Source organism: Leptinotarsa decemlineata, unplaced genomic scaffold, assembly GCF_025532065.1.
Source record: "Leptinotarsa decemlineata unplaced genomic scaffold, Ldec_3_MD MMD2_tig00026299_RagTag_RagTag, whole genome shotgun sequence".
NCBI classification, from domain to species: domain Eukaryota; kingdom Metazoa; phylum Arthropoda; class Insecta; order Coleoptera; family Chrysomelidae; genus Leptinotarsa; species Leptinotarsa decemlineata.
Genome location: NW_027412676.1, coordinates 4,612,497 through 4,639,877, shown reverse-complemented (window position 1 = coordinate 4,639,877; position 27,381 = coordinate 4,612,497). Strand labels below are relative to the sequence as shown.

The following is a 27,381-nucleotide window of genomic DNA, read 5'->3' as shown; positions in this document are numbered from 1 at the left end:
ACATTTTTAAACTCGGTTTTTCAAATTATTTATTGCCCCTAATAGACTTATTTGCTGCATTGTTGCGAAATCATTCAAAATCCTCAATCTCGAGTCTTCCACATTTTCTATCTCTCTGCCAGCGTGTATCCTATTTTTCAATGTCTCCCATAGAAAATAGTCCAAAATAGTAAGATCTGGTGATCTTGCAGACCATCTTATTGTCCCATTATCTGTCTCGATATGGAAGGACTTATTGCAAAATTAATTTTTTTGTGTATAAATTACTTACTTCATTTCAATTTTCATTATAATTATAGTGTTCGTTTCGGATGTTATTATTGCTACCATTTTTTTTTCTACTCATCAAAACACATATAATATATTTTTGTTGTAGATATGTTTCAAATAATCATAAAAGGTTTTTTTATTCGAAGTTCATTGTAGAAAACGCTCAGAACAATGGAAAAAATATGAATAGGTACCTAAAAATGAAAAAAAAAACTCTCGAAAAACTCTACGGTACATAGGGAGACGTGAAAGTTGCTATTCTGATTTTTATTCAACTCAGTCAACCAATTTCCAGGGCCGTGATTTAAAAGGGAATAATTCATACAATTATAATCGAATATTACCGAAAAATTTTGGAACATGAAATTTAATTTGATTTCTCAGTATGAAGTGAACGTCTACGATCCAAAAACTACAACAAAAAATACAGGTCCGTATTTAAAAATTCAAAGATGGGGGTGGCTCAAGTCAAATGACACCCTGTATAAAAGATTCATGGATATATTCTGAGAGCCCACATCAAGTGCCAATAGAAAAATGTGGACAGATTTTCAATATGTCTGCGAATAAAGAAGATATAGGCAAAAAAATAATTCGGGATTTTTTGGTTTTTCCTGTATATCTATCTCCAGAACCAAAAGAGCTATATTTGATTTCTTCACCTCATTGAATAGGTCTCTAAAATCGTTTACGAGATCCTCATGTACAGAAACGAATTTGAATAGCCCTGTATATATTGACTCAATAATATAAAAAGTTATTCTTCGTTATAAAGTTATAATGAATATAATGGTTTTTTGGCTTTTCAAGGCATTGAAGTTTTATAATGATTTCTTTACGATGTATATTTCTGTATCTATTCTGAAATTGGAGCACCCATCAGCTGATTGCTGGTATATGAAATACATTGAATTACTGAACGGTGTTTGTTATCAATTCTAATTAAAAAGTCAATATTTGTATTCGAACTGATTGAAAAAAAAATCGAAATAGAAATGATTGTACCTTTTTAAAATAATTCCAATTGACTTATTGCCAAAGTTGCAATGCTCTGTTACCAAAATATGTTTTTGTTTTATACTGTGGTGAATTTCAATTGATTACTATTTGCAACGCTTTGCTACCAAAATTATGTTTGTTGTTATTGAAAATTATAGAAGTCTGAGCCACTTATGTTTTCTAAAAGGATTGCTAACATTTCAATAACTTTTCAATTTCGTATATTCACAATAACGTATTACTAATTGATAGTAACCTAACAACCAATCTCACTAAATAGTGATGTAACTTATAACAATAATAATATTAGTTAAGAATCTTTTATATAATGATAATAATAGTAAAACTGAATGACTTTATTCTTATACTCATAACTCAAATACCATGTGACACGTCAAAAGCATGAAATGTCCAGATGTCATATTCGATAATCTGAATTAAGAATGTTTTCCTGAGACTTCGGTTCAAGGTCATATTTCCAACTTCTCGCCTTGATCCAACGACGATCCATTTACACAGAGCTATTTGAAATACACTTGTTGCCTACTAAAATGATATATGCCAATTCTTTCAGTTTTCTAATTTTTTCATAAGATTCCTTGGTGACAATCTTCGTTTCTCCTAATTTTATTGCATGATCACCAGTTGATTTTAGAATATACTCTGCTATACCCGATCCTGTTATCTGTCTTCTATTTATACAGGGTGTTCCATCTCAGACGAGCCACCCCGTATATTTCTTATCCCATAGTGAGTGGAAAAATTTCCACTTCGAATGATTTTGTTTGGGGAACATCTTTTGACTTATATTTTAGGCTTGAACGAGCAACCCCCTAATAGGGGGCTCTTCAACCCCTCAAACTTGAATAGAGGAGAGGGGTTGAGTGATACTTTATTTGAAAGGTTTCGGAAGCCTCTTTACAACGGTGTATAAAAAACGTAAATTTGATGAATTGTTTTCGCCAAAAATCTATTTTGCAGCTCGAATGAGTCACCTTGAATAATTTGGTTATTTTTACATGTACAAGCCCATTTTCATCAAGCCCTTTTTACAAACTCAAACAATCTACAAAAAATCACATTCTTGAAATAATTGAATTGTTTTATCGTCATGCTTACAATAAAAAAATGAAATCTGCGTGTTCAAATCAAATGTTCAAATTGTCCTTCATTGACTTCCATACAATAATACTTTCTCTCAAACTAATGGATTTTTTTTAATCTTGCCTTAATTTCTTTTTGCTTAGAAAGTTCTCATCTGGTTGACGACTGTTTGAGTTTGTAAAAAGGGCTTAATGAAAATTGGCTTGTACATTGTAAAAATAACCAAATTATTCAAGGTGGGTCATTTGAGCTGCAAAATAGATTTTTGGCGAAAATGGTTCATCAAATTTACGTTTTCCATACACCGTTGTAAAGAGGCTTCCAAGACCTTTCAAATAAAGTATCACTCAACCCCTCTCCCCTATTCAAGTTTGAGAGGTTGAAGAGCCCTCCATTAGGGGGTTGCTCGTTCAAGCCTAAAATATACGTCAAAAAATGTCCCCCAAACAAAATCATTCGACGTGTTACGGGAAATTTTTCCACTCACTATGGGATAAGAAATATACGGGGTGGCTCGTCTGAGATGGAACACCCTGTATATTGACGATATTAAGTGTTCCTCGCATCTAGTAGTCTTGGGATTTCACCTAATAAATTTTTCTACAAGAACAAGATATATTCTGAATATACTTTTTCGTTTTTTCAACCGTATTATCGGTTTTAGTTTGTGTCAAAAGAGATCTCAGTGTGTAGGTTTTTCTAAAAGTTGTTCTTACTTCATATCTGTATTCAATTCGTCTCAATTTTTCAGACAAACAGGGAAGATACGGTATGATGTTAGTTGTGAGGTACTTGTGTTGTTGTTGAATTTGTAGTGATTATGGAATCCATTTGAAGATACTTTCTCTTCCAAAAAATTACTAATTAATTGGAATATTCAGTGGTTTATATTAGATAGTAACCCGAAAGACACTAAAACGTCTTGTGTTATTTTTAGTTGTCAAAAATTGTATCCTATTCAATTTTGTAATTTATTCACTTTGTCTGAAAATTATGATAAATGAATAATGTTGAAAGAAATTAGTACAATACAGATTTTCTATAATTCGTTTGTTTCGTATTGATCCTTTTTCAACTGATAACTAATAAGTAAACTATAAATGAATTTCCTATGAGTTTTATATTACATCAATAAATGACTGTGTAAATGCACTTAATTACTCGAGAAATAGTGGTCAAAGACAGTTAGACCGGAACAAATATGAGAGATCTGCTTTACTTCCTATGACGATAAAATCATAAAGAATAAATGCTTCTAATAAAAGCACATTTTATTGAACTGACCAATTATTTTTTCTTTAATGTACATGAAAAGTATTATTATCGACAAATTGTATTAACACTGATTCGATAATAGGAAATCGTGTTATCAATTTTTTTTGCTTAGATTATTACCTTTGAAAATTTTGTGATGATAGACAGCTCTTTTTAATCACTACCTGCAAATACATAGTTAACGCAATTAATCTGCACCTGATGATATAGGATATGAAAACCATAATTTGTTGGTATGTACTTGGATATTGACTTTTCCGGAACTGAAAATTCTTTGTACAAAACCTATCACTATCTTCTAGCCACCATCAGTATGTCAGAACTCCTTTCACTACCTGAAAAAAAAGAATCATTACTTTTTAAATATTAGGATTTCTTCGGGTTTCTTCAAATTTGCAATTCGATTCACCAAAAACACATGACTTCTCAACTTCTACCGCCTTTGATGCCTGAAAACGTGGCTGATAGATGATATCTTCAGTATGCAAACTCCGTTCACATAGATGGTCTCCCCTTACTCGTTTAAGAATGCAGTTCGGCAAAATTGTCAACCCAATAAAATCTCCTACATACCTATCGATTTCCTTTTCCGACACGGAGATCAACTACGATATGACTCCAAAACAATCACAAATTCTCAAAGAATTACGAAATAAATAACAAACTTGTTGTGAGGCAAAAAAGAACCACATGTTGATAGCACACTTAAAGTGTCCATGGTTCAATGGAACAAACTGGTTCAAAGAGATGATGAGGAACTGTCACCAAAAAGAGATGCAAGTTCGAAGTGGTCCAAACCCGCTCGGACCCGAGTTCGTAGAGAAAATCTCGATATTTCATCAGTTTTTCTTCCTTCCTTCCTATACGTCACATCTGCTGCTGAAAATACCACAACTCAGGCGTCTCATGGCAGAACCTGGTGTTAAGAATCTCTACACCCATTACGCGTCTACGGTAGACGCGTAATGGGTGTAGAGACATCAACCGAGGAAAGCGAAAGTGTAGTACTTTTATGAGCAAATGTGAGCCAAATTTGTTGAAGAAGACCCCATCGTAGAAATAAAGTGATCTCTGTGGGACATCTACTGAACGGGTTCCAATTTGGTAATGAAGTTTTTCATTTCGTCCAGTATAGAAAACTCAACCAAGTTCATTGGCAGTTCGTGCAGCTGCTTCAAGAAGAAATGCAGAGGTTACGAAATTCTGATGACACTTGCACTTGCAGACACTTACGGTGGTCATATCTTAAAAGTGATGCTATATGTTCCTGAAGTGAGTCTACGTCTCTCCTGCATCTAGATTGTGCAGGATATTTCTATCTAAAACCTATACATCATCTCCGTAAAACACGCAACGTCCTCTTCTGAGATGTACCGTTGTACCGATAAAATGCGTGTACCCTTCAGGACTATAGGAGATCATACTCTTCTGCAACAAAATAGGTTCTAGAGCGTTCAGGGGGGAAGCAAATAGTTCAGGCTGGAATGTAGTCAGCAACCAAAACTACCGTAGGAAGCGTTATCACAATTTATTCTAGAGTTTGTACCCAGTCAAACAAGCCAAAACTAATAGTAACTGTCTATTACATATCTGCAGGTAACGAGTAGCTAATATCTACGTTCGTTATCACCAGAAAGCCCGGGTGTCACATTGAGTTTACCGACAACTCTCAATGCGAGAAATGTCTCCAAATACCCATACGCAGCTGCGCTATGCACGAATTCTTCGATAAGGCCAACGATGCTGTGACTCAACCAAAGGTACCGGTACCCAAGGCATATTGTCATACCTCAGAGACATCGGTCGGTAGCCAGGCGGTTCGACGTGGGTGCTTCGTTCACTCACTCGAATTGACTGCCGAGTTGGTCGGTGGTTCAATCCCTAGTCTGAACAATCGATTTTCACTTGCTATCGTCCAACCCGTGTTATGAATCACACGTTGAAAAGTAAGACCTCGTTAAGCCTTAGCTCGCACAAGTTTCTACTTCTTCAAATAGAACAGCTACAATTCGAAGTCATTAATTTAAAGTAAATGAAATACCTTTTGCCTTCGGTTTCCGCAGTTGTACCCCAATTATTTTCGAGTAGAATGGATAATGGCAATGATGAGATGCAGAAAAAGGGGATTGGGGGATTGGCCCTGAAATACAGCCTCTTTCTTAGTGACCCACTCTGTATGAACTCTACCTTGTTAGGTATAAAATATCATTATCTAAAAGGTGTTAAGAGTCAGACACTGTATCTGAAGCTCCGACACATTCAGAAAGCGTGGCAGCATAGTAAACCAAGGCTCACTTTCCATAAACGTAAAGAAATGGAATGGAATGGATGGAGGGAAAAATTGGGTTCCCTGGGTATATGTAGCGAACCAAGAATAACATCCTTCTGCATTTGTCTGTCTAAGATTTTCACCGTTTTGAAGCAATCCGGTTCTTAAGATGAAAGAATAGTGTAGGCAACATTCCACATAGGACTCATATAATCAGAACAATCATTTCTCAGTAATCAGTAATCTACTCAGTAATCTGAGTAGAGTCTGCGAAGTTTGAAAAATAATCTCGATACTTCTTTTCTTGGACGATATTTGCTTCATTCGAAGAGGAAAACTCCATGACGGATATCATTTTACTCTGATGAACAAGGAGCATCAAGCTCGTTAGCTTTTATCTCCCTGAAGGAGGGGAATGAGTAATTCCAATGAATTCAGCACCTCTTATTCTCCACCACGGATTCAATATCTCCTAGGCATTAGTCAACAACGGTGTGTCGTCAATACCGTAGGAGTGCCGCAAGTTGTAGTAAAGCAGTCTAATGGCCTTATTATGTCGGTATATATAGGCTATCACCGCATATTCTGGGTATGTCGCGGTGACACTTTTCTGGGGTACCTCCCTCTTGGGAGTGGCGTTGTTCCACCCCAAGATTAGTTTACGACTCTTTGGCATCCAAATGATGTAGTATGCTTCCTTTCACGAGCAGCACATCCTCTCCATAATCCCTGTATCATTCTCTTTCGAGATGGGCCATTGCAAATTTGTCTATTCTAAATTTTTAATTGATAGCATACGTGAACTCTTCTACAACATTTGGAAACTGATGAAGATTTCCTTCTACAGATTGATAGATCATCTATATAAAATAAATAAGTTATACTTATACCTTCTATTCCCGGAGATTCCGTAGTTGTACACAAGAGTATTCCTGGGAACAAGCAATAATGACAATAAAGAGATGGAGAAGAGATGGGAGTTGATGGAATCTCCATGAAATACACCTCCTCTGGAAGTGACCCCTTTCTATTTCGACTCAAATGCGTGTTCACCGTGTTCACTACACTCATAACAATGCAACAGGCTATCTCTCAGTTCACTTGTCCATTCAAAGTGTCCTTTGTTATTGTTGTGGTCATCAATAGAAAAAACATCGGGTTGGGCCCCACCACCTTGATTCTGACCCGAGTCGGTTGTGAGAGTCTTCATCTCGTGGTCGTTATTATATAGTAGAACACAAACCTCACACACAAATCAATAAAAATTTTCTCGGAGAGTCAAGCGGAGTTGGAAGCTCTTGACTTCTACCAAAGCAACGCCTAAGTTGGCCACATTGGCCTGGAAGGCAATGAGGCTGCTGACTCCCTTGCAAAGGAGAGAGCTGCAAGTAATTTCATCGGATCAGAACCTGTCATTGGCACTGCTCTAGGTTTGCCAAACATACATTGAACACCTGGATGGCAAGAAGCTTCAAAGACTTCTGGCAAAATCTTCCAGGATTGGCTCACTCCCAGACGTTCATTCACCTTTCGAAGCTTGGAACCAAATAGTTGTTGGACTTCAGTAGGGATGAACTACGATGTCTACAGGCCTTCTCACAGGTCACTGTCGTCTGAATCATCATATACAGAGACTCGGACTGTCGAAAGACAGTCTACATTTTTACCACCTGACCTGAAAGATCACTCACCATATAAACTAATCGGCTTCGTCAAGAAGCTGGGTTCATTTGGTTGAGTTTGAATAGGTGTGAGTCACAATAAACCCTTGCAGGTTGCAGTGGTGGGTCGAATAGGCCTAACCTAATCTATTATATACCGAAGATGTATATAATAACGAAAGGTGCACCGGCATTACTAATGACTACTCCACACACAGAGATATGCGATGATTGGGTCAAGAACTATATGCCACCAGTTCTGTAGAAATACAAATCCACAAATTGTTTATGAAGAAAGTTTGGCTTCTTCCAACTCCGAAAATGAAAATTCACAAATTGACCTGCACTATAAGAGCAGGTCTTGCAATCCAGAGATCAAAAGATGCCAAGAGATATTTCAAATAAAGTATCTTTCAACCCCCTTCGCTATCGAAAAAAAATTGGAAGTAGCTGATGAACGTAAGAATTTATTATCAAAATTAAATCCATTCGAAGTAAAATATACGAGATGGTCGTATTCCCCATTGAAACACTTCACATGTGCATAGTTTCAATACCTTTGAAATTTATACGTTTTCAAATGATTGACTTTCAGGATGTCTTACAAGGGAGAGCTGAGCAACTTGTTCACAAACGACAGGAAGCTGAAAACCAATTGAAACTGAAGCAAGCTGAAAACGAGTTACTTCGAATGGCTTTCGAAATGAACGAACGCCTCCAAGCTGAGAGTGATCGTTTGGAAGCTGAGGCAGTAAGACAGTACAGAGAAGATCTTCAGAAACAGATTGAACACAACAACGTTTTGAGGGTAAGTTTGAAATATTCCCATAATTTCTGCTATCTATCCTACAGCATACAGTTCGTACAATTCAACAACGTATCTTCGATCGAATTTACCGCTAGTTCGGGAGTTCCGCGAAGCCCGATTCTGGGACCTCTCTCTTTCATGTTATTTGTTAATGACGTTTTTCGGTATATCAGGCATTCTCAACCTCTCCTTTATGCCGATGATCTCAAGCTTTTTAGAATAATCGAAATCGAAAAAGATTCTGATATGCTTCAAGATGATCTCAATAATCTATCTAAATACTTTTTGACCTATCTCTCAACGAAGCGGAATGCAAAATAATGAGTTTCACACGAAACAAGTCGCCCACTATCAAGAATTATTTTATTAGTCACACCAATTTACAGAGAATCAATAAGAAAAAAGATTTTGGGATCATTTTCACGGGTGTGTTCAGTGTCTCTCGGCACAATAGTATCTGAATGTTATAGAAAAATGCGCTTTGTCTCAAGATCTAGTCGTGAATTCGATCACGGTACTTGTTTGTTACTCTTTAACTTCATTGTTCATTCTAAGCTGGAATATGGTTGTGTCATTTGGAATCGAAAGACCTTTTTTATATTCTGATACTATAGAAAAAGTCCAGAAACGATTATTAAGAACATTCTTCTTCAGAAAACACAATGTTCTGGCCTTTATTTATATCGTATCCCAGCCAATTATAAGAATTCAATATGCAACAATTTAAAGACTGCTGTGAGTCCTCGGAAGTGATTTTTGTTTTTAACATTCTTGGAAAAGTGACGTGAAACTGAGAAGAACAGACAATATATTTTGTGTCTCAAACAATTTGTCTCCTCTTCACAATGTCTCGAAATCGTTAAAAAAATGGCCAGGAAATATGAACTGGATATATTCAGTATTACAGAGGGACAACTCCTTCAAATGCTCAAATGTGTCTGGATTTTTTACGGGCATTTTATTATTTATTGTTGTTTATTGTTAACTGTATCAATGGTACTCAATGAATATTATGTATAAAGAACTTTAAAAAGAAACTGTTCATCATGTAAGTGGAAACCATTGTGTTAATTGTTCAGTATAGATAAATTTCTATTCTATTCTGAATTCTAAATTTCAGAATTTGAGATTGAGATCAGTTGAAAAATCTAGTAGATCCAGTTAGAAGTGTATTTAGGAAAAATATTCTTATTGCGAATATTAAGCGGAAATGAGTGATAACTATTGAAAATAAAATTTCGATTTGATATCGTGTTCGTTTTAGTCAACATCATTATACAATACAAAATATTTACTTCCTCCCTCCAGGAAAAATTATACATTTTTCTTTCAAATCTTGAAACTTTTGGAGAAAGAGTGTGTGTGTGTGTACATGTACGCACGTAAGAATTTATACTTCGTTTTTTAAAAATTATTTGTTGCTGTGATTCATTTGATTATTTGTTAAAGTTTATGTATTTGTGTATTTCGAATATTTATTAAAATTCATTTTGATAATATCGTCATTTTGTACTGTATATGGGAAAACCTGACGATACATTTTATCAATTGAAATTGTAAGATTACTTTAAGAAAGAGACATTCATTTTAATTTGATATTTACATTAATTTTTAGATTTTTCCAGACTTTAATAATTATTATTTGTATCTTTTATTAATTAATTTGAACACTCATTGCATATTAAATAATTATTGTTTTAGTTTATGATGTTGATAAATAATTAATACCATCAACTAACCTCAAATTCTACAAACGTACTAAATGTAAAATGTATAAACCACTTTTATCACATATAATTACACTTAATTATCTTTAAACCAATAAATTTGTAATAAGTATCAGTCATCACGATATAGTGTTTGAAAAAAATAGATAGAGTGTCGGTTGAAACGTGGCAAAGTTGCGTATTTTAGAGACCTATTCAATGATGTAAAAAAATCGAATGTAGCTCTTTTGGTTCTGGAGATATACAGGAAAAACCAAAAAATCCCAAATTATTTTTTTGCCTATATCTTCTTTATTCGCAGACATATTGAAAATCTGTCCACATTTTGCTGTTTGCATTTGATGTGGGCTATCAGAATATGTCCATGAATCTTTTATATAAAGTGTCATCTGACTTGAGCCACCCCCATTTTTGAATTTGGAATGTAACACACATTACTGAGAATAGTACTTGTATTCTTGGTAAAAATAAAGAAAGTTTCTCCATACTTGTAGTAACATTTTTTTCAAGTGCATCAAACTCAATTTTCGAACTTTTGCCAAGTGAATGATCGCAGAGGTTGAGCGCATTTAATCGGTCAAACAAGTGTAGTGAATTTAATCTACAAGACTAATATGAAAGTTATCTTATCTTCAACTATTTCACCTTTTTTCCGCAATGTAAAAAATAATCACACAACATAATTATTCTTGCAGGAGCGAGAGAGACAAGAGCTGGAACGTCAACTGGAAGAAGGACGAAAGGAGGAAGAGATGTATAATAAAATTGTTCAGGATATGATCAAAGAGAATGTTCAAAATGACATGAAACATCCATTCAGAAGGGTCCTTGAAAATTATGACTGTCGATGTATTTCCAATAAGCAGTTATAAATTGATTGAATAAAATATGAATGCTTGTCTACTTTTCATTTATTATTAACTACTATTACATATTTTATTCAAGTGACACTTTGTTGTGTTCTACCTACAAAATAATTTATAATTTTACCCAAGTTCAAGTAAAAATTAAATGAAAATTCGAACATTAGGAAAGTAATTTCACGAACTCAAATGTCATAATAGAATAGAGGGTAGAGATTCAATTTTATTTGGATATTTAGTAAATTTCCAGAATTCCTATATCTATCAATTTTCAAGCATTCCAAAAGATTGCGTTTCAATCTTTTCTCTTCCAAATGTAACACAAGATGGTCGTGTCATAAAGAGTGAAGAATAAAAGAGCATAGGAGAAATTTTATGAATGTGAAGACCAATTCCACATTTGCAAAACCATCTTTTGACAGAGGGGAATTATTTTTGGTTATAAGTCATTGAATAGATGGAAGGTCATATGATTCAAATTATATTATCATATATATAAAAATGTATATGGAAAGTAATAGTTTTTTGGTTCAAGACCTAATATTTGTAAGAGATTGTGGAGTACATGATTTGAATAAGAATCGGGGTGTAGATGGAGAATTCCACAAGAAGTACGAGAAATACAGATTATATCCAGAAACTTTTTTTGAGTATATCAGGATGAGTATTGAAACCTTCGATTATATTCTTATGAATATTCAACCAGAATTGGAGAAAAAAACTTAATGCAAATAGAATTTTAAGTGCCGCTGAAAAATTGTTTTTGACATTAAGGTATGTACTTACCTATCTATACATATCCATCTATATTAATCTACATTACGCATTCATCTGTATACCTATGTATAGAGGTAATATTTAATTAGCTGATCAAATTTTGGAGAATTACCTATAGTATTCATCAATATGAACAACTTTTACCAAGAAAGTAATGGTGGCAAACGGATTTTTTTATATCTAACTTTATTTGGAACTATCTTTGCCCAAAATATTATCAGCTAATTGAATGTTACCCTGTATATTGATATTTTATGAAATAAAAACACTTTCAGATAATTATGTTATTCATTGCAAAAATCTAAATTAAATGACAGTAATTTTTCGTGAAACTAAAACAAAAAACAACTTCTAACTTGTAATTGACGGTAGAATGAATAATGAATTTCTAACTTTTTGATCAGTCTTCCAAATAGATGGTCTAGCTAGTATTTCAGCAATAAAAGTCTCGGTGTTCATTTTTCGCGGCGAAAACAACTAAACTAGTTTGAACACTGCACTATTCGCCACAACTACCGCTCTACTCCGTGGCTCGCGCCGTACTGATTCATGCCTTTGTTTTGCTCGCCCACCGCGCCGCAAGTCGCCCAGGCGGTTCGCTCGGTACATTTCGCCGGTCGCTTCGCCGATCGCCATTGCGCGTGGCTTCATAAGTATATTGTTATGCGTTTGTTTCAGTCGCTAGACGCTTCGCCGTTCGCACCGCGCGAATAATCGCATCGGCGAGTGTCCCGTGGCCAGGCTGTTAGGGTATGCTTAGGGGCAGAATTCCATACATGAAAACAATAACCCAAAAAAAAGTCTTATTTGAGCTTAGTAAAGCCTCAAAAGTTGCTGAGGTGTATACAGTTTCCTGATTCGAAACACTCTTCCACGCTTTTGAAGCAGCCTTTGCAATTCCAGCGATATGATTGTGCCAATTTTGTACCACCAACAAGCTTTTCACAAAATAAACCTTCTCAAGTGCATTACCATCCTTCATAAAACTATGTTCGTAGGCCGGAACTCAACCATCAATCAATCGTTTCTTGCCAGATATCTATCTTGTTGCAGGACTTGCATATCACAGGACTAGGGAAGAGGACACATTATTCCGTCCCGTACTTCTATAAAGTTCGTTTGGTTGTTTGTGTCCTTTTGGTCAGCTGGATTTGGTATATTTGCTTCAAGTATACCGTATTGCTTCCCAGAGACTCCACGATCCTCTACTGATCATTCTGGCTATTATCTGAAATGTAGAATAATGAATTATCTGAATAGAATAATGGTATAGATATAGTGTCTGTAATCTTGAAAGAAACGGAGTAATATCTTGTTGAGGGTTGATTCTCATTCGTCAAATGCTTAAATTGACATTTTCAACGTATAGTTACTAATAATTTTCTGATTGATTCGGCCGTTACTTCATGAAGATCCATAGTAATTTCAAAAACTACACCTCACGATTTGATCTCCACAAACTTTATTTGAAAAGTATATCACAACATGTTTCGCTAGCCCAGTAGCTTTCTCAAGTAATTTGAAAGCTACTGTGCTATATATATATATATATATATATATATATATATATATATATATATATATATATATATATATATATATATATATTGGAATATATATATATATATATATATATATATATATATATATATATATATATATTGGAATATATATATATATATATATATATATATATATATATATATATATATATATATATATATTCCAATAAACTTTGTGGAGATCAAATCGTGAGGTGTAGTTTTTGAAGTTACTAATAAAACAATGTTTTTGGGCGAAATTCAGAATATTTTTGAAGTGCTTGAAAAGCTTACCTCTGCTTTTTTTATAAAAATTTCTAGCATCAAAACTAAGCGTGTTATGGTGATGATAATGTTGATCCCTATTTCCTATTTCCGACAAAAAACAGAAAGTTCCGCCCCTTATTACCATTCCAATTGAAAATAATTATTACCATTTCGCGAGTCACTTCACTTATGTACTTGTAATATGTTCTAGAAGTTTAACTGGTTCAAGAGGCTTCGTTTTGAGACTTGAATGAAAAATGAAAATGAAGGTTTCTTGTAGCTGTTCAAAAAAGGTTACATGAGTTTCATCCAAAAATTCGGTGGTTTTTCATTACTTCACGCTGAAACTTTCAATTTTAGCGTTTGATTAATGAGAACAAATTTCAACAAGCTATTAGTCTGTTTGTATGGGCTATATTTTTAGTGGAAATAGTTTTTTAGTAACGTTTTAATTTATTCCCAAAATGTGAATTCATTGGTTGTAAAATTGACATTTCCGCTCGCCAATCAATTAAAAAATATTGACTTTCAGAAATAATCTTCATAGAACAAAAGTTGCTTAGAATTAACCATTATATCTATTTACAGACTTATTATCTATGAAACATTTCTGGTCAACTCTGAAGTAGAGAGTAAGTAAAACCTATATCCAATTTTTTGTGCAAATTGGTGCTGTTTGGCAAAATTTTACAGTGTCGCCGTATTTTACTTTCAATGACAGGACTATCAGTACCGATACTTATCCCACCGCTGCCACCACAGTTACGAAATATATGTCACAAATATCATGTCCAAGCGGTGGTTCCTAATAGGGATGTATTAAAGCCGAGTCAAGCCGAGCTTTGACTCGAGCTTAGCTCCAAAATATACGATTTTTTAGTACAGAAAAAGAACGTTTTGAGTACTAGAGTTGGCATTGTGGAATGCATTGCTGTTATTTTTTAGCTGATGTTTGTGTATTATTAACTTTTTCAGAATTTTGGTATAATTTGATTACAGTAACATCGAGATCTACGCGGTTTCCTTCTGAGTATGCGCGAACCTTCGTGATTGTGAATTTGCAAAATGGAAATGATTTTGGAAATAAACTTCATCATTAGATACTGCTTTGACCATACTGTTTATTACTTTATCTCCACCAGAAGGACAACCACTTTACAACTTTCGGTATCCATATGTAATGCCTTAAGGAGTTGAAATGGGACCTAGAGACCCTCCACTTGCACTCAGTCAAAAAATCAAGGACATCTTTATCTGGGTTTTACATTAATCCATCTCTAAGGGGTGATAAAGGCTCAGAACCTTCTCATGGTTTGAAGAAGCTCTAAATGGCTCGAAAACTCGACTCGGGACCCTCCGGCTCGCGCTGGGCCTCGAATAAATACATATCGGCTCTCTTTGAGCTTTGACTCCGGCTCTAATACAACACTAGTTCCTAATAATAAATGAGCTACACTCTCATTTAAATATAAAAAATGTATTCGATGTTACAAATGTCAACTGAACATTGTACTTCAATTACAGTTTGTAATGGTTGCAATTATTCAACTTTTTTTTGAGGCATTCTTCACTATTTAATCATTTTATGGACTAATTTGAAGTGACTTGCAGCCTGATGCTGTGAAGTATATACAAGATATTCCAAAAATTCTCGTATATTTGCTATACCAATTCAATTTTCTCATATGTATTCCTCAGAAACATTTTAACGATAGCGTGACTACGACAGTGGCGGTTCGTTCACAAGCTCGCCATCGATGTAATAGTATAAAAATCAACTTTTTTCATTCACAATATTTCTGCAGTGTATTTCGGTTGGAACGAGCCAGCATGAATAGGTGTTTAAATTCTTTATTCAACCCTGAAACATTCTTGACCTCACAACGATAAACAATGTCAAAAAATAATGAAATACTTTTTCACAGTTTTTATTTAATTTCAGGCTAGAAAATGTATCTAAACAGGAAAATTCACACGACTAAATGTTTGAAAACTAGTCTATTGAAAACTCTTCTCCCTCATCAGAAGAGGAGTGCTATCTCATCAGGAGATGATTATTACTCGAGCATTTCAGTAGATTCAATTCATGCCAGAAGTTCCAAATTCTACTTGTCGCTATCAACTATCATACGAGCTTTTGTTTCCACCATCACATTATGAGAAATATCTGATGTTTGAATCCTACAGCACCTTTTGATTTGAATCATTTCCATTGAAAAAAATCCAGTGGAATCAAATCATAGATTCTAGGCTGCTTTTTTATGGAAGCCCTCCTTCAATCCACCGATCCCTAAATTACCATCGAGGAATTTTCGCACTGGTATTCCGCAATGGAAAGGAACCCCATCTTGTTGAGAAACTACTGACTTTATGACTTCATTCATCGAATTGTAATTGACGTGCTTTTTTAACTGGAAAGCACTCGAAATGTACTTACTACTTGTATTTTTCTTTAGAGATTTCAGGTATATATGTGGAAGAAGAAAATACCAGAAAAATTCGAAAAACATATCTCTTTCCTGAACAAGTATTTTCCACTTTCACACAAGTTATTAAGATCAATTTACGAATGACGTTTGAATTTTAAGTTATCACCGGATTTGTTATAATTACGAGTACGTCATAACTCCTGACTTCCTAAAGAATTTTTCATTTCAGTTTTAATGAATTTCGTTCAACTACACCGAACATATTATAGCTAATCAATTGCATAAGGCGTTTCAAAACACGTATTTCCTGTAATAATGTAATATAAATATAATGTTTTGGGTCATAAACGTTAACTTGGCAAATTAATAATACCTATTGAATTGAAATTGTTATTCATGTAATCATCTGAGAAAACTACGTACACAGCATTACACAAGTTACTCTGATAAATAATAGTATCAATAATTATTCCAAGACCGTCAAAATAAGAATAGCGTATGAAGGTAATATAATACATATTTGATAATTACAATTAAGAACCTGTGGCATGAAAATTGAAAACCCTGTTCCTTTACCAGAACAAAAATGCTGTTTTTCGACGGGCGTTCCGCTAGCCATCAGGAAATGATGCTAATATAGGTAATGAAATGCGAGTCGAGAGACACCATTTTGTTTTGATTCTGATACTGCTATGGACTGAGCTATGGACTATTTCTTAAATATGGACTCTATTTTTGTTCCGGTGAGTGAAACGTTTTTCCAACAGGTAATTATAATAATAATCTGTATTATTACCCATTACATGGTTAACAGTAGGACTTCAGATTATAGACATGTAAAGATAATACAGGGCGAAGTTTAACTCGGAAGCAGGAAATGCTACTCTGTTACTCTTCCACTAACCTCACATCAAAAATAACTTTTTATACAAAAGAATCGAAAAAACGAAACTAACTGCAACTAAATGCACCCCAAAACAAATATTATTCATGTTTTGTAACTTTTTAAACAGCTGCCAATTTGAAATAAGGATTCTGAAGATTATTAGCAAAAAAGGTTGAATAAATACTGTTTGGACTGAGTCTTGAAAAACTGAAAACTCCCTATTTTGAAATCGGATGGAAAGATTTCATAAATTTTGGAAATTTGAAGACTATAAGACTTTCTGAAGTATTTGATGTCGAAAGAGGACGAAAACAATGTTCCCTAATATCTTATATTAACATTATGCACATCCGTAATACGAAAGGTTATTTTTATGTAAATACGAAGGCGTCAATCTGCAAATGATTTTATAAAAAAGACCACAACGTGATGTTCTCCTATTTTCCTGGATCACCAACCAACTTCGTGAAATTTATGGGACAATCTTCCGCGTCTTCTTATTCCATGAATTCTGACATGAATTTTGTACTTTTTGAATTCTTTGTTTTCGATAATTAGTTATGACAGGTCCGTGAACAGCATCTGCGTAATTGAAATTCGACAACTCTAAACTTTCACAAAGTATAACTTTAGCTTTGGCAGTAGAAAATGCCGGATTCCATATATTACAGGAATGGTGAGTTACGCTCTTTGTGACAATTCATTGAAATTTGACATGTCTCTCGAATCTCATATTGAAATCCAACAATACACCCAAAACTTTGACTTTCTCAACAATTTTTGTGGTTTCATCACTAAAAACTATATTGATAATGTTAAAGAAACCTCAGCGTTCATATTTTAAACCGGAAAGGGTAGCTTTCGATTTAGAGAAATTTTAAATCAAGTGGTGATCTGAAGCATTCTAGATAAATATATCCAGTTTTCTGATTAGCATACGACAGGAGGTATCAGTTTCTGAAGGGAAAAAATGAATTTGTGTATCATCTGTATAACAGTGAATGTTACATCGTTGAATACTTATAATGAGATTAAATGTATACACAGCAAATAACAGTAGTCCAAGAATTGGTCCTTGAGGAACTCCGTATTGTAAAATCATATAATTAGATTGCGTTGAAAAAAAATTTTTTTGGGATCTATTCTTCAGGTAATTTTCAATTCGCAGCGTATTCGCAGCAATTCGCAGTTCAAAATGAGCAATAATAAATAGGGATTGAGAGTATCGAATGCTCTACTGAAATCTGATAAAATGAGTATAGTACAGATTCTCTTATCTGTTTCTCTAATGATATCATCGATGACACGGACCTGCAGAGCAGCCGAACAGCTATAACCTGAATTGTGTTAAATACTCGTGACAGTTGACATTGCATGGCTAGTTTTAGTATTTTAGGTGATATCAATAGATAATTATTTCACGAAAATCTTCATTTTCCACAGAATTCAACTTCTTAGTATAGTATTTTCACGACCGCCTTACCCCATTACAATATTAAAATGTCTTCAAGAGTCCAAGTATTTAAGATGCATAATGCATCAGCATTAGTTATAGTATTCTTGATAGTTTTAGCGACAAACAAATCATTAATATCCCTGACACAAAAATTTGAGGTACTTTTGAAATATATACTTTTGAATTGTTCATGCTCAATCCACTCTGAGCATGAATAAGAAGTTAATACACAGTCGACATATCGTGTAGAGAAAACGAGTTCCGTTAGCATGAAAAAGTAAGAGGTAAACGTTTTAAATTTTAACAATCTGCGGGCTTATACGTACCTGCAAACATGGAAAACATTGAATATTACTGAAGTTTTTTCCTAACACCAAACCGTTATTTTAACACCTCGACACGTGTTTTGATCACCAAGTGATTATCTTCAAGAGGAAGATAGAAGTGTTTGATCTTCCTCTTGAAGATGATCACTTGGTGATCGAAACACGTGTCGAGGTGTTAAAATAACGTTTGGTGTAGGGAAAAAGCTCCAGTAATGTTCATTACTATAACAAAGGTTCCAAACAGTGCATCACAAGTACATGGAAAACATTATTTCACTCAGAAAGAAAATGAATGAATCAGTACGACGGTTATGAAACATAGTTATGAATGTGTCAAAGCTTTTCTCCTGGTTTTTGGCCGTGGTATGCAGGTTTTCATGCCAACATTGCGTCTACTACCGCAGTAGACATAATCAGAGGCGATGAGGTAATGGTCGAAATGCTCTATAGTCCGTTCATAATTTGTTGATAGCTCACTGCAAGTTTGACCCTAATTAGAGAACTGAAATACAGAGAGGACAGCTAATATGATATAATAACAAAAACCAAACTAAACCTGGCAGTTCAAGATGTTTTCGACTAACCCACCTAGTAACTGAAGAAATACAATACAGCTATAAACCTTTTAATCCAATTATGTAGGTATGTTGAGTGGAAATGAGTGACCAGTGTCGTAGAGTATACGATTAAAACATTAGTTACTTTAAATAAATAAATATATTAATATTCTTAAACTGTAGGTAGTGTAAATTGTATTTTTATTTAAAAAAAAAATCTTTATTTTATTCAAAAATAATAAGTTACTTGCAATTTGTAAAAGATACATTTATTTAATTAATACCTATTTTTAAATGATATAAACTACGATTACTTACAAAACTATTCAAATTCAAAATAAACAGGATCATCTTCGGAATCCGAGTCGTCTTGCAGGTTAATAATTAGCGGTTGTGTCTCTACAGTCGCATCAATTATATTGTCAAGATCCCACATTTTTTGTTCTTCTTCTATTGCATGTCTTACTGCATCTCGCCAATTTTGTTCTGTAATATGTTGTAAAGACTCATATAACAATTCACGTATAGCTTGTATTTTATATGACGTATTTTTTCTAGCCACATAGCTTTTCATTTGTGCCCAAATGAGTTCAATTGGATTTAATTCGCAGTGGTAGGGTGGAAGTCTAAGGACTGTGATGTTTCGTCTTTCCGCCATTTTGTCAACTACGTATTTCTTGAACTTAGATTTGTGTTGCCGGGCCATTTTTAAAAGTTCTGCTTTAACCATTCCATCTTCGTAAGGCAGGGACTTATTCCGCAGCCAGTCAATGATATCCTGTTTCTTCCACGCAGTCGTTGGAAGCCTTTCAACTAGTCGTGAATGATAAGGTGCATTATCTAATACTACAATTGAGTTTGGTGGTATATGTTCAATCATCTGCTCAAAATACTCTTCGAAAACATCAGCTGTCATCTCCTCGTGATAGTCTTTTGTGCTTTTGGATTCAAATTCCAACAAACCATGCTTAGCAAATCCTTTTTCACTGCCAATGTGAGAAACTATTAATCTACTGCCTTTACCAGAGGGTGGGGAAATACCAGTAGACCAACCTTCCATAAAGGCTTGCCTGGAGCTTGATATATTTTTATCTGTCCAAATTTTTGTGAGAGTATGACCTGCGTTTACCCACGTTTCGTCCTGATAGTAAATTGGCCTTCCTTCAGCCCGAAATTTTCGTATAGATCTTAGATACTTTCTTCTCCAACATATTATCTCTTCCCGGTCAATCAAAAGTGATTTTCGGTCTGATTTCTCCCACCGGAAATTTAATTCTTTTAAAACTTGCCACAATTTGGTTCGTCCGATATGAGGCAAATCCGGGTCGTTTCTAACTTCTTGTAAAATTTTGTTTAAGTTGGGTATTTCTTTTTTGTAAAAAAATTCGTGAATTTTCCTTCGAATACCATTTTTGGCAAATTCATCAATTTCAATAGGTTTTCTCCCCCTCTTTAAGTATTCGTTTGTATTTGGGTTAGCTATACCTTTTTTTTCTTTCTGATAGGAACCTATATATTGTTGACTCCCCTACGCCCGTCATGTTGGCACAACTCTTGATTATGTTCTGAACAGTGTTTGTGGGATTCTGAGAAACCAGAGCATCGTGAACGTTCAAAACAATAGTCTTCTCTCTTGGTGAATAGACAGACTTACTGACTGTACGCAACAGTACCGGTGTAAAACTTGATGATGTTGATGATGATGACAAAGCCATCGCAAGCAATCAAACAGAACAAGCAGGAACGAAAGGTACGTATATGTTTGTGGGAATATGAAAAAAAGTTACTCACGCACTGCACAAAATTCGCAAAATAAATATTAGAGACGTTAATTACTGCCGTAGACGCCGAAACACCAACGAGCCGTAAATTAAATGCGATTAAAAAATGTACTAAACCAAAAATTATTTTCGTTCGTAACAACTTCACCCTTTCAAGGCAAGTTTCGAATATAAACTGAAGCTTTATATTTAATGAATAAACACTTCAGGAACCTCCGCCTGTGATTTTACGAGTTTTACGACCGTTTTATGACTTGGGCCCTCATTTTGTGCTATCGACAAATTATGAACGGACTATAGTTGTTCTCAACGCAGACATCACAAGGTTGGAATTTGTCTCTGGAAGGGGTGCTGCACCTTTAGTCATGTCTACCACAATCGTAGACGAAATGTCAGACATAAAAACCTGCAGACCACGGCCTGAGAACATGGAAAGTAGCTTTGACACAATCATCTCCGGCTGTTGAACATTTACAATCTTCGATAGTTATTATTGTAGTGGCTAAAGTTACTTTTATTTTTGTCCTAAGTATCATGACCATGAAGATACGTTTTGTCTCAGTTCAAGATGTGTAAGTTGTTTGTTATGAAAATCTGTACCGAATGCTCAACTTTTTCATTGGTGTCTCTGTTTCCCCAGATCAGTGGGCGTGCATTGATGCCAATTATGAGCTGTAATTTGTCTACTCAGTAGACTTTCACCAGTTTTTGTATAAGAACAATATCAAACTATAACCCTCGCGATAATCGCCAAAATCCTCTTATTGTATAGAACTGTCTTGAACTGTTCTCAGAGTAGTCCTCCTCTTTCAACTAATATCTGAGGCATGTCAGGTTCTCACGAATATATGGAAATATTCACATTTATAATGTTCCCGAACGATTCAGAGCAAAACTCAATATTTTGGAAGGTCACCTATTCTTCCGAAAGTTTTATGATTTCATCATGAAAAAAAAACAAAGCATTTATTCGTTATGTCATAACAGAAGTATTATCCATCATCTGATAGTTGTTCATCACTTTTGAACCTGTTGCCTATGTTGTTCATATGTTCATTTTATATATCAGCAATATAATATTGCTTTCACCAATTCACCTGTATGATTAGTTCTTGCATTTTCAGTGTTTCTAATTACTCCATCAACTTGTGAATACCTGTTTTCGACTTTCTCCAATACTGAGATTCTAAGGATCGTTCGGTTAAACAATGGAAGTTCCCAAATTTTCACTACGAGCAAAAAACGATGTCAGTGACACGACTAGATCATAAATCACTTTTCGTTCTGTATAAACTCGAATTATAAATGATTCACTGAATATATGCGTATGCGTAAAGTTTGTTTGAAGACAGATTTTTATTGCTACTTTCATACATTACATTCTTGTCTCAAATGAATATCATCTAGAAAATGAAGCTATTGCGACTGTTGCTGACCTTTCAACACATTTTGTAATGCAATATCCTCTCATCTTATTACCTAACGTTGAGAACTCGCAATGATTTGAAATTACTCTCACAAATCAGTTAAGTAACGTAACTCGCCATATAAAGAGATGAATTAGTGGATTAAGCAACTAGAGACTGGACGCTTCAGTTTCAAGTGCATTAGAATTAGAAAAATCCAGTAATGCAGATAACTCACTTTCCAAATTTGTGTCGTAATCAATATTTCGCAACCGTTTAGAATCAAATTGTCGCTTTTTTATGCTGAGACGACAAATTATGTAATAGGTCCAGTTTTGGATTATTCGTAATGATTTCGTCTACTTTTAGAATAGGATCCCACTGCAAAATTATGTAAGAATAATGTAGGCAATTAAAATTTAATTTCATAAGTGGGAGAATTCATTTCTCATAAGGTGCCAATTAGTAATTACCCACCAGTACTATTAATTGAAATATTATCAATTGACGCAGCCAGGTGTAAATATGCATGATTTTGTTTAAACTTTTCGTTTATTATGTATATTTATTTCATTTACACCACATTAAAGATCATTTTTTTCTGTACTTCGCAAATGAAAGTTTCCTGACTTTAAAGATGCTAGGTACTGAAAATAAAGTGACAGAAAGTGAGTGAGCGACGCTACTGATTAGACAAGGACGCTTAATACCAGCTGTAGCTGTTTTTGAGCCATTGCGCATGTCTCGATAAATAGGGTTCTCAGTCAAGCAACTGAGCTGAGGGTTTGTATTGATTATAAATCGTAACCAAACTATTTTGCAGTTAGTGATACGTTTTACTTTTATTCTTGTTGTTTCAATAATATTAAAATATTATTACTATTGTTTATGTAAAGCTTAAATTAACAAAATCTCGAAGTGTTTTTTCTGCAGTAAACTGAAATTGAAACTGAAATGCTGTATTCAAATAGGATACATCCTAATATATACAACAATGATAGTAATGTTAACATTAATATACATATGAATACAATAATACAAAAAAGATCTACTTATATTTGTCAATATAAGTAGTCTTACCTACGATAATTGAAAATACAAAAAAAGAATAAAAGATAAAAAATATCACATAATACCTTAATGGTCTCTTAAATGGTCTAATAAATTTCTTTTGAACAGAATAAGACTGTTAGAAGACTTTACATTTTCAGGTAGACTGTTATACTTAATAAATCCTTTGAACATTAATGTTTCAGTGTTGAATATTTTTGTTTGATTATTTACATACAAATTATTTTTTATTCTAGTATTATACTGGTGGATTTGATTATTAAAAATTACAAATTTGTCAAAATATCAGGGTAGAAGGTTATGTAACATTTTGAAAATATAAATCATCGTTAAATATGTAAGCCTACTTTCTATAGATAACCATTCTATAGTCTATTTCAAAAGAGTGTAGAGTAATAAAATCTCATTAAGTATTCAAAAGCGCTACAGGGTAATCCGTCAATAAATTCTGTCACTTCCCTAGTCCGCATTGCAAAATTATGTCGTTTCATAAAGAGCAGGTAGGTATCACCCTGTTTTAAGGGATTTGTCCATTGTTATCGACGGATAAATACTGAGCCAGAGGCGCGCTAGTGGGATAATTGCCAAAAGAATATGCATTCATAAAAATTATATTAAAGGAAATAAAAATTTAATACAGCAGAACAGTGTTATTAAAAAAATATAAAATGTAACAATAAAATATATACGAACCGAAATCGGGAAATACTCACAAACACACACGAACGAACTTTACGTATTGAAACACTTGTGGGGACTTTAAATCAATTTATTCACAAAAACGACAAGAACTTTACTGGATACGTTATTACAATTTGACACTTGAACAATACTAAAACTGTGAACTTCCCTTAACGTTCAACAACACTCTATTTATACCCTAATTGAATGTTCTAGAGATTACTAGGTACAATTTTCGAGAACCTTCCGAGAAAATAATTATTCAGACTACCCTTAATTCTAAACCCTAACCTAAGCAAAAGTGTCACTGTCACTGATACACTGGTCTCTGTCCAGATTGCTTATCCCGCTACAGTATATTTACAATTAAATTAAATTATTCTACATCAGTATAGTCTTCATCCGAAGAACTGTCATCATCCCCTGGTGTTATAATTATAGGGTCAACCACCTGATCGACCAAGTTGTCCAGTTCCCACATTTTATCTTCCTCTTTTAAAACATGCTGGATTGCTTTTTGCCAGTTTTCTGATGTGATTTCCATAATGGCTTGATCAAACAATACCTTGACATCTTTCATTTTAAATGTGGTAACGTGCCTTGCAACATATCTTTTAACTTGTGCCCATATAAGTTCTATAGGATTTAATTCGCAATGATATGGCGGTAGGCGCAGCACAGTTACTTTATACTTTTCTGCTACATCTTCTACGGCATATTTCATGAAGCGAGATTTATGTTGTTTTACTATGGCTAGTAGTTCCTTCTTTACTGAATTCGTCTCAAACTGAATACCTTTTTTTGACAGCCAGTTAATAATTTCTTGCTTTCTCCAAGCTGAAGTTGGTACCTTCTCTAAGCGCCTTGAATGGTAGCTTGCATTATCCATAACCACGACCGAATCAGCTGAAAGAAATTTTAACATTTCCCCGAAGTAGTCTTCGAAGACATCCGAATTCATGTCCTCATGATAATCTCCCGTCCGGCACGACTCAAAGCTTAACAAACCTTCTTTTAAAAATCCGTCTTCGCTTCCAATGTGAGCAATTATAAGCCTCTTCCCTTTTCCCGAAGGCACTTTAATACCCGTCGAAAGGCCTTCTATGAAAGCTTGGCGAGAACTTGTTATATTTTTATCTTGCCACATTTTTTTGACTATATAACCTTCGTTTATCCACGTCTCATCAAGATAAAAAATTTTCTTTTGCTCTCTGCGGTACTGCTTTATAGTTGTCAAATATTTTCGTCTCCAGCAAACAATTTCATCACTTTCCAGTAATAGTGCCTTTCGATTGTGCTTTTCCCAGGCAAAATTCATACTTTTTAAAGTTTTCCATAAAAGTTTTCTGGATATCAAAGGAATATCGTTATCTTGGCTTATCTCGATAAATATTTTTTCAAGAGTGGGTATTTCCTTTTTAAAATAAAACGAATGAACTTTTCTTCGAATGTCACATTTGGTGTCTTCATCTAAGATTTTTATTGGTCTTCCTGATTTTCTCTTGCCTGGACTTACCTGGCCTGATATCTTTCTTTCTCGCAATAATTTAAAAATCGTGGACTGTCCAATTCCAGTCATTCGGGCACATCGCTCAACACTTTCTTGCACAGACAAACTAGGGTGATCGTGTTTTATGCAATCATATACATTTAAAATTATAACTTTTTCGCAAACAGATAGCGGAGAATGTTTTACACTTCTTTTCTTTGGAGTAAATGTCCCCATTTTATAACTTTTTCACTATTTCTATATCACAATATCACTGTACGTTTAATTGGTGTAGTAACAATTACTATTGTAACTCGAATGTTTAAGACACCATTACAATATATTTAAACCCTTTTTCTTAATTACCTGGGTTCAATAGGTATTGCATGATTGGTGGGCAGGGTCAAAAAGGGATTATTATAATGACATGGCACCTCGGAACTAAGTGTTAACCCTTTTTTGAGAAATCATGCTCAAGTATATGAACCCAAATTGCATATTAAATAAGTTTACAAGAACCACTAAAATTAATCTTAATCTTTTTTTAAGAAATTTTACTTACCTAAATACATGTAGGTACTTAGTTTTAGACCAAATTACTTCCCAAAAATGGCCTTTTATTATTATCTATGTCTGTAATTTTTAATTTACTTTAATTATTAAGTTTAATAATCCTAATATTTGCTTACGCCCATGGACGACAACGAAATTCAGGCAAATTTTATGACACTTCATGATTTATTACTCTACACTCTTTTGAAATAGACTATAGAGTATGTAACATTAAAGATATATGGGTATTCCTGTCATATCTCAAAATAATCCTCATTGCGTGATTCTGTAGTTTTTGTAGTGTTCTCATTTTATTCAAATCACTTGTGTATAGAAGAGTGGGACAATATTCAAAATGTGGTTGTATAATTGTCTTATATACAGTTATCCGTGGGATACTCTTATGAAAAAATATAATTTCTTCAAATTTTTTTTGTATGTAGGTGAATTGGGTATTCATTGATAGATGATTGTCTAACATGAATCCTAGATATTTTAATTCAGTAATGAGCTCAAATTTATCATTTTCTATTTTTATTTCAATTTGATTTAAATCTATTTCTCTGTATTTAAACAGTGTAGTAAGTATCATTGCCTTTGTTTTGTTTGCATTTAGCTTCAATTCATTAGTTTATAGATAGTTATATAGTTAATATATAGCAATATTATTCAATGCTTCATTCATTTTTTTAATAGCTTTATTTATATCTTTATCACTAGCCGATACTAGGGCATCATCAGCGAAATAATGTTCATATTCTCTCCAGATGTTCTAAGGATGTAGCATGACTTGCACTTGGCGAGTGGTAAAGACTGCCTATTACCCACGTTATTCCACAATATGTAATTTTGATAAACTTACATCATTGTTTCTGTGTAAGTCAAATAATTTACTCAAATTTATAGAAGTATCATTTCAGAAATGTTTCTGTATGTTATCATTTCGGCGAAAAAATATGAATATTATGACATTATATTACCAGTAGAAACAACTGATTACTTCGGTTATCATACTGATTGTCTCAAGAAAATTACTGTTATAAAACAAAAAGACAAAGAAAAATTTGAAAATCTTTGCACAATATCAATTGTAGGTAAAAATGTTTATTTTTTAAGAATAATTTTTAATTAGTGATCAATATATTTTTAATAATTTTTATTAATTTTGAGTATTAAAAAACATTGC

The 27,381-nt window shown here is 33.9% G+C and overlaps 1 protein-coding gene across 2 annotated transcripts in view; it reads left to right on the top strand.

The window, feature by feature from the left end:
• Positions 1 to 11,016, top strand: part of LOC111507316 (cilia- and flagella-associated protein 53) — a 50,784-nt gene extending 39,768 nt beyond the window's left edge. For both annotated transcript variants that reach the window (XM_074180737.1, XM_074180736.1), the window contains 2 exons: positions 8,174 to 8,386; positions 10,809 to 11,016. In XM_074180737.1, coding sequence (XP_074036838.1) covers positions 8,174 to 8,386; positions 10,809 to 10,985 — 390 coding nt within the window. In that variant the 3' untranslated portion in view covers positions 10,986 to 11,016. The remainder of the gene's footprint in view (positions 1 to 8,173; positions 8,387 to 10,808) is intronic.
• Positions 11,017 to 27,381: the final 16,365 nt, after the last annotated feature.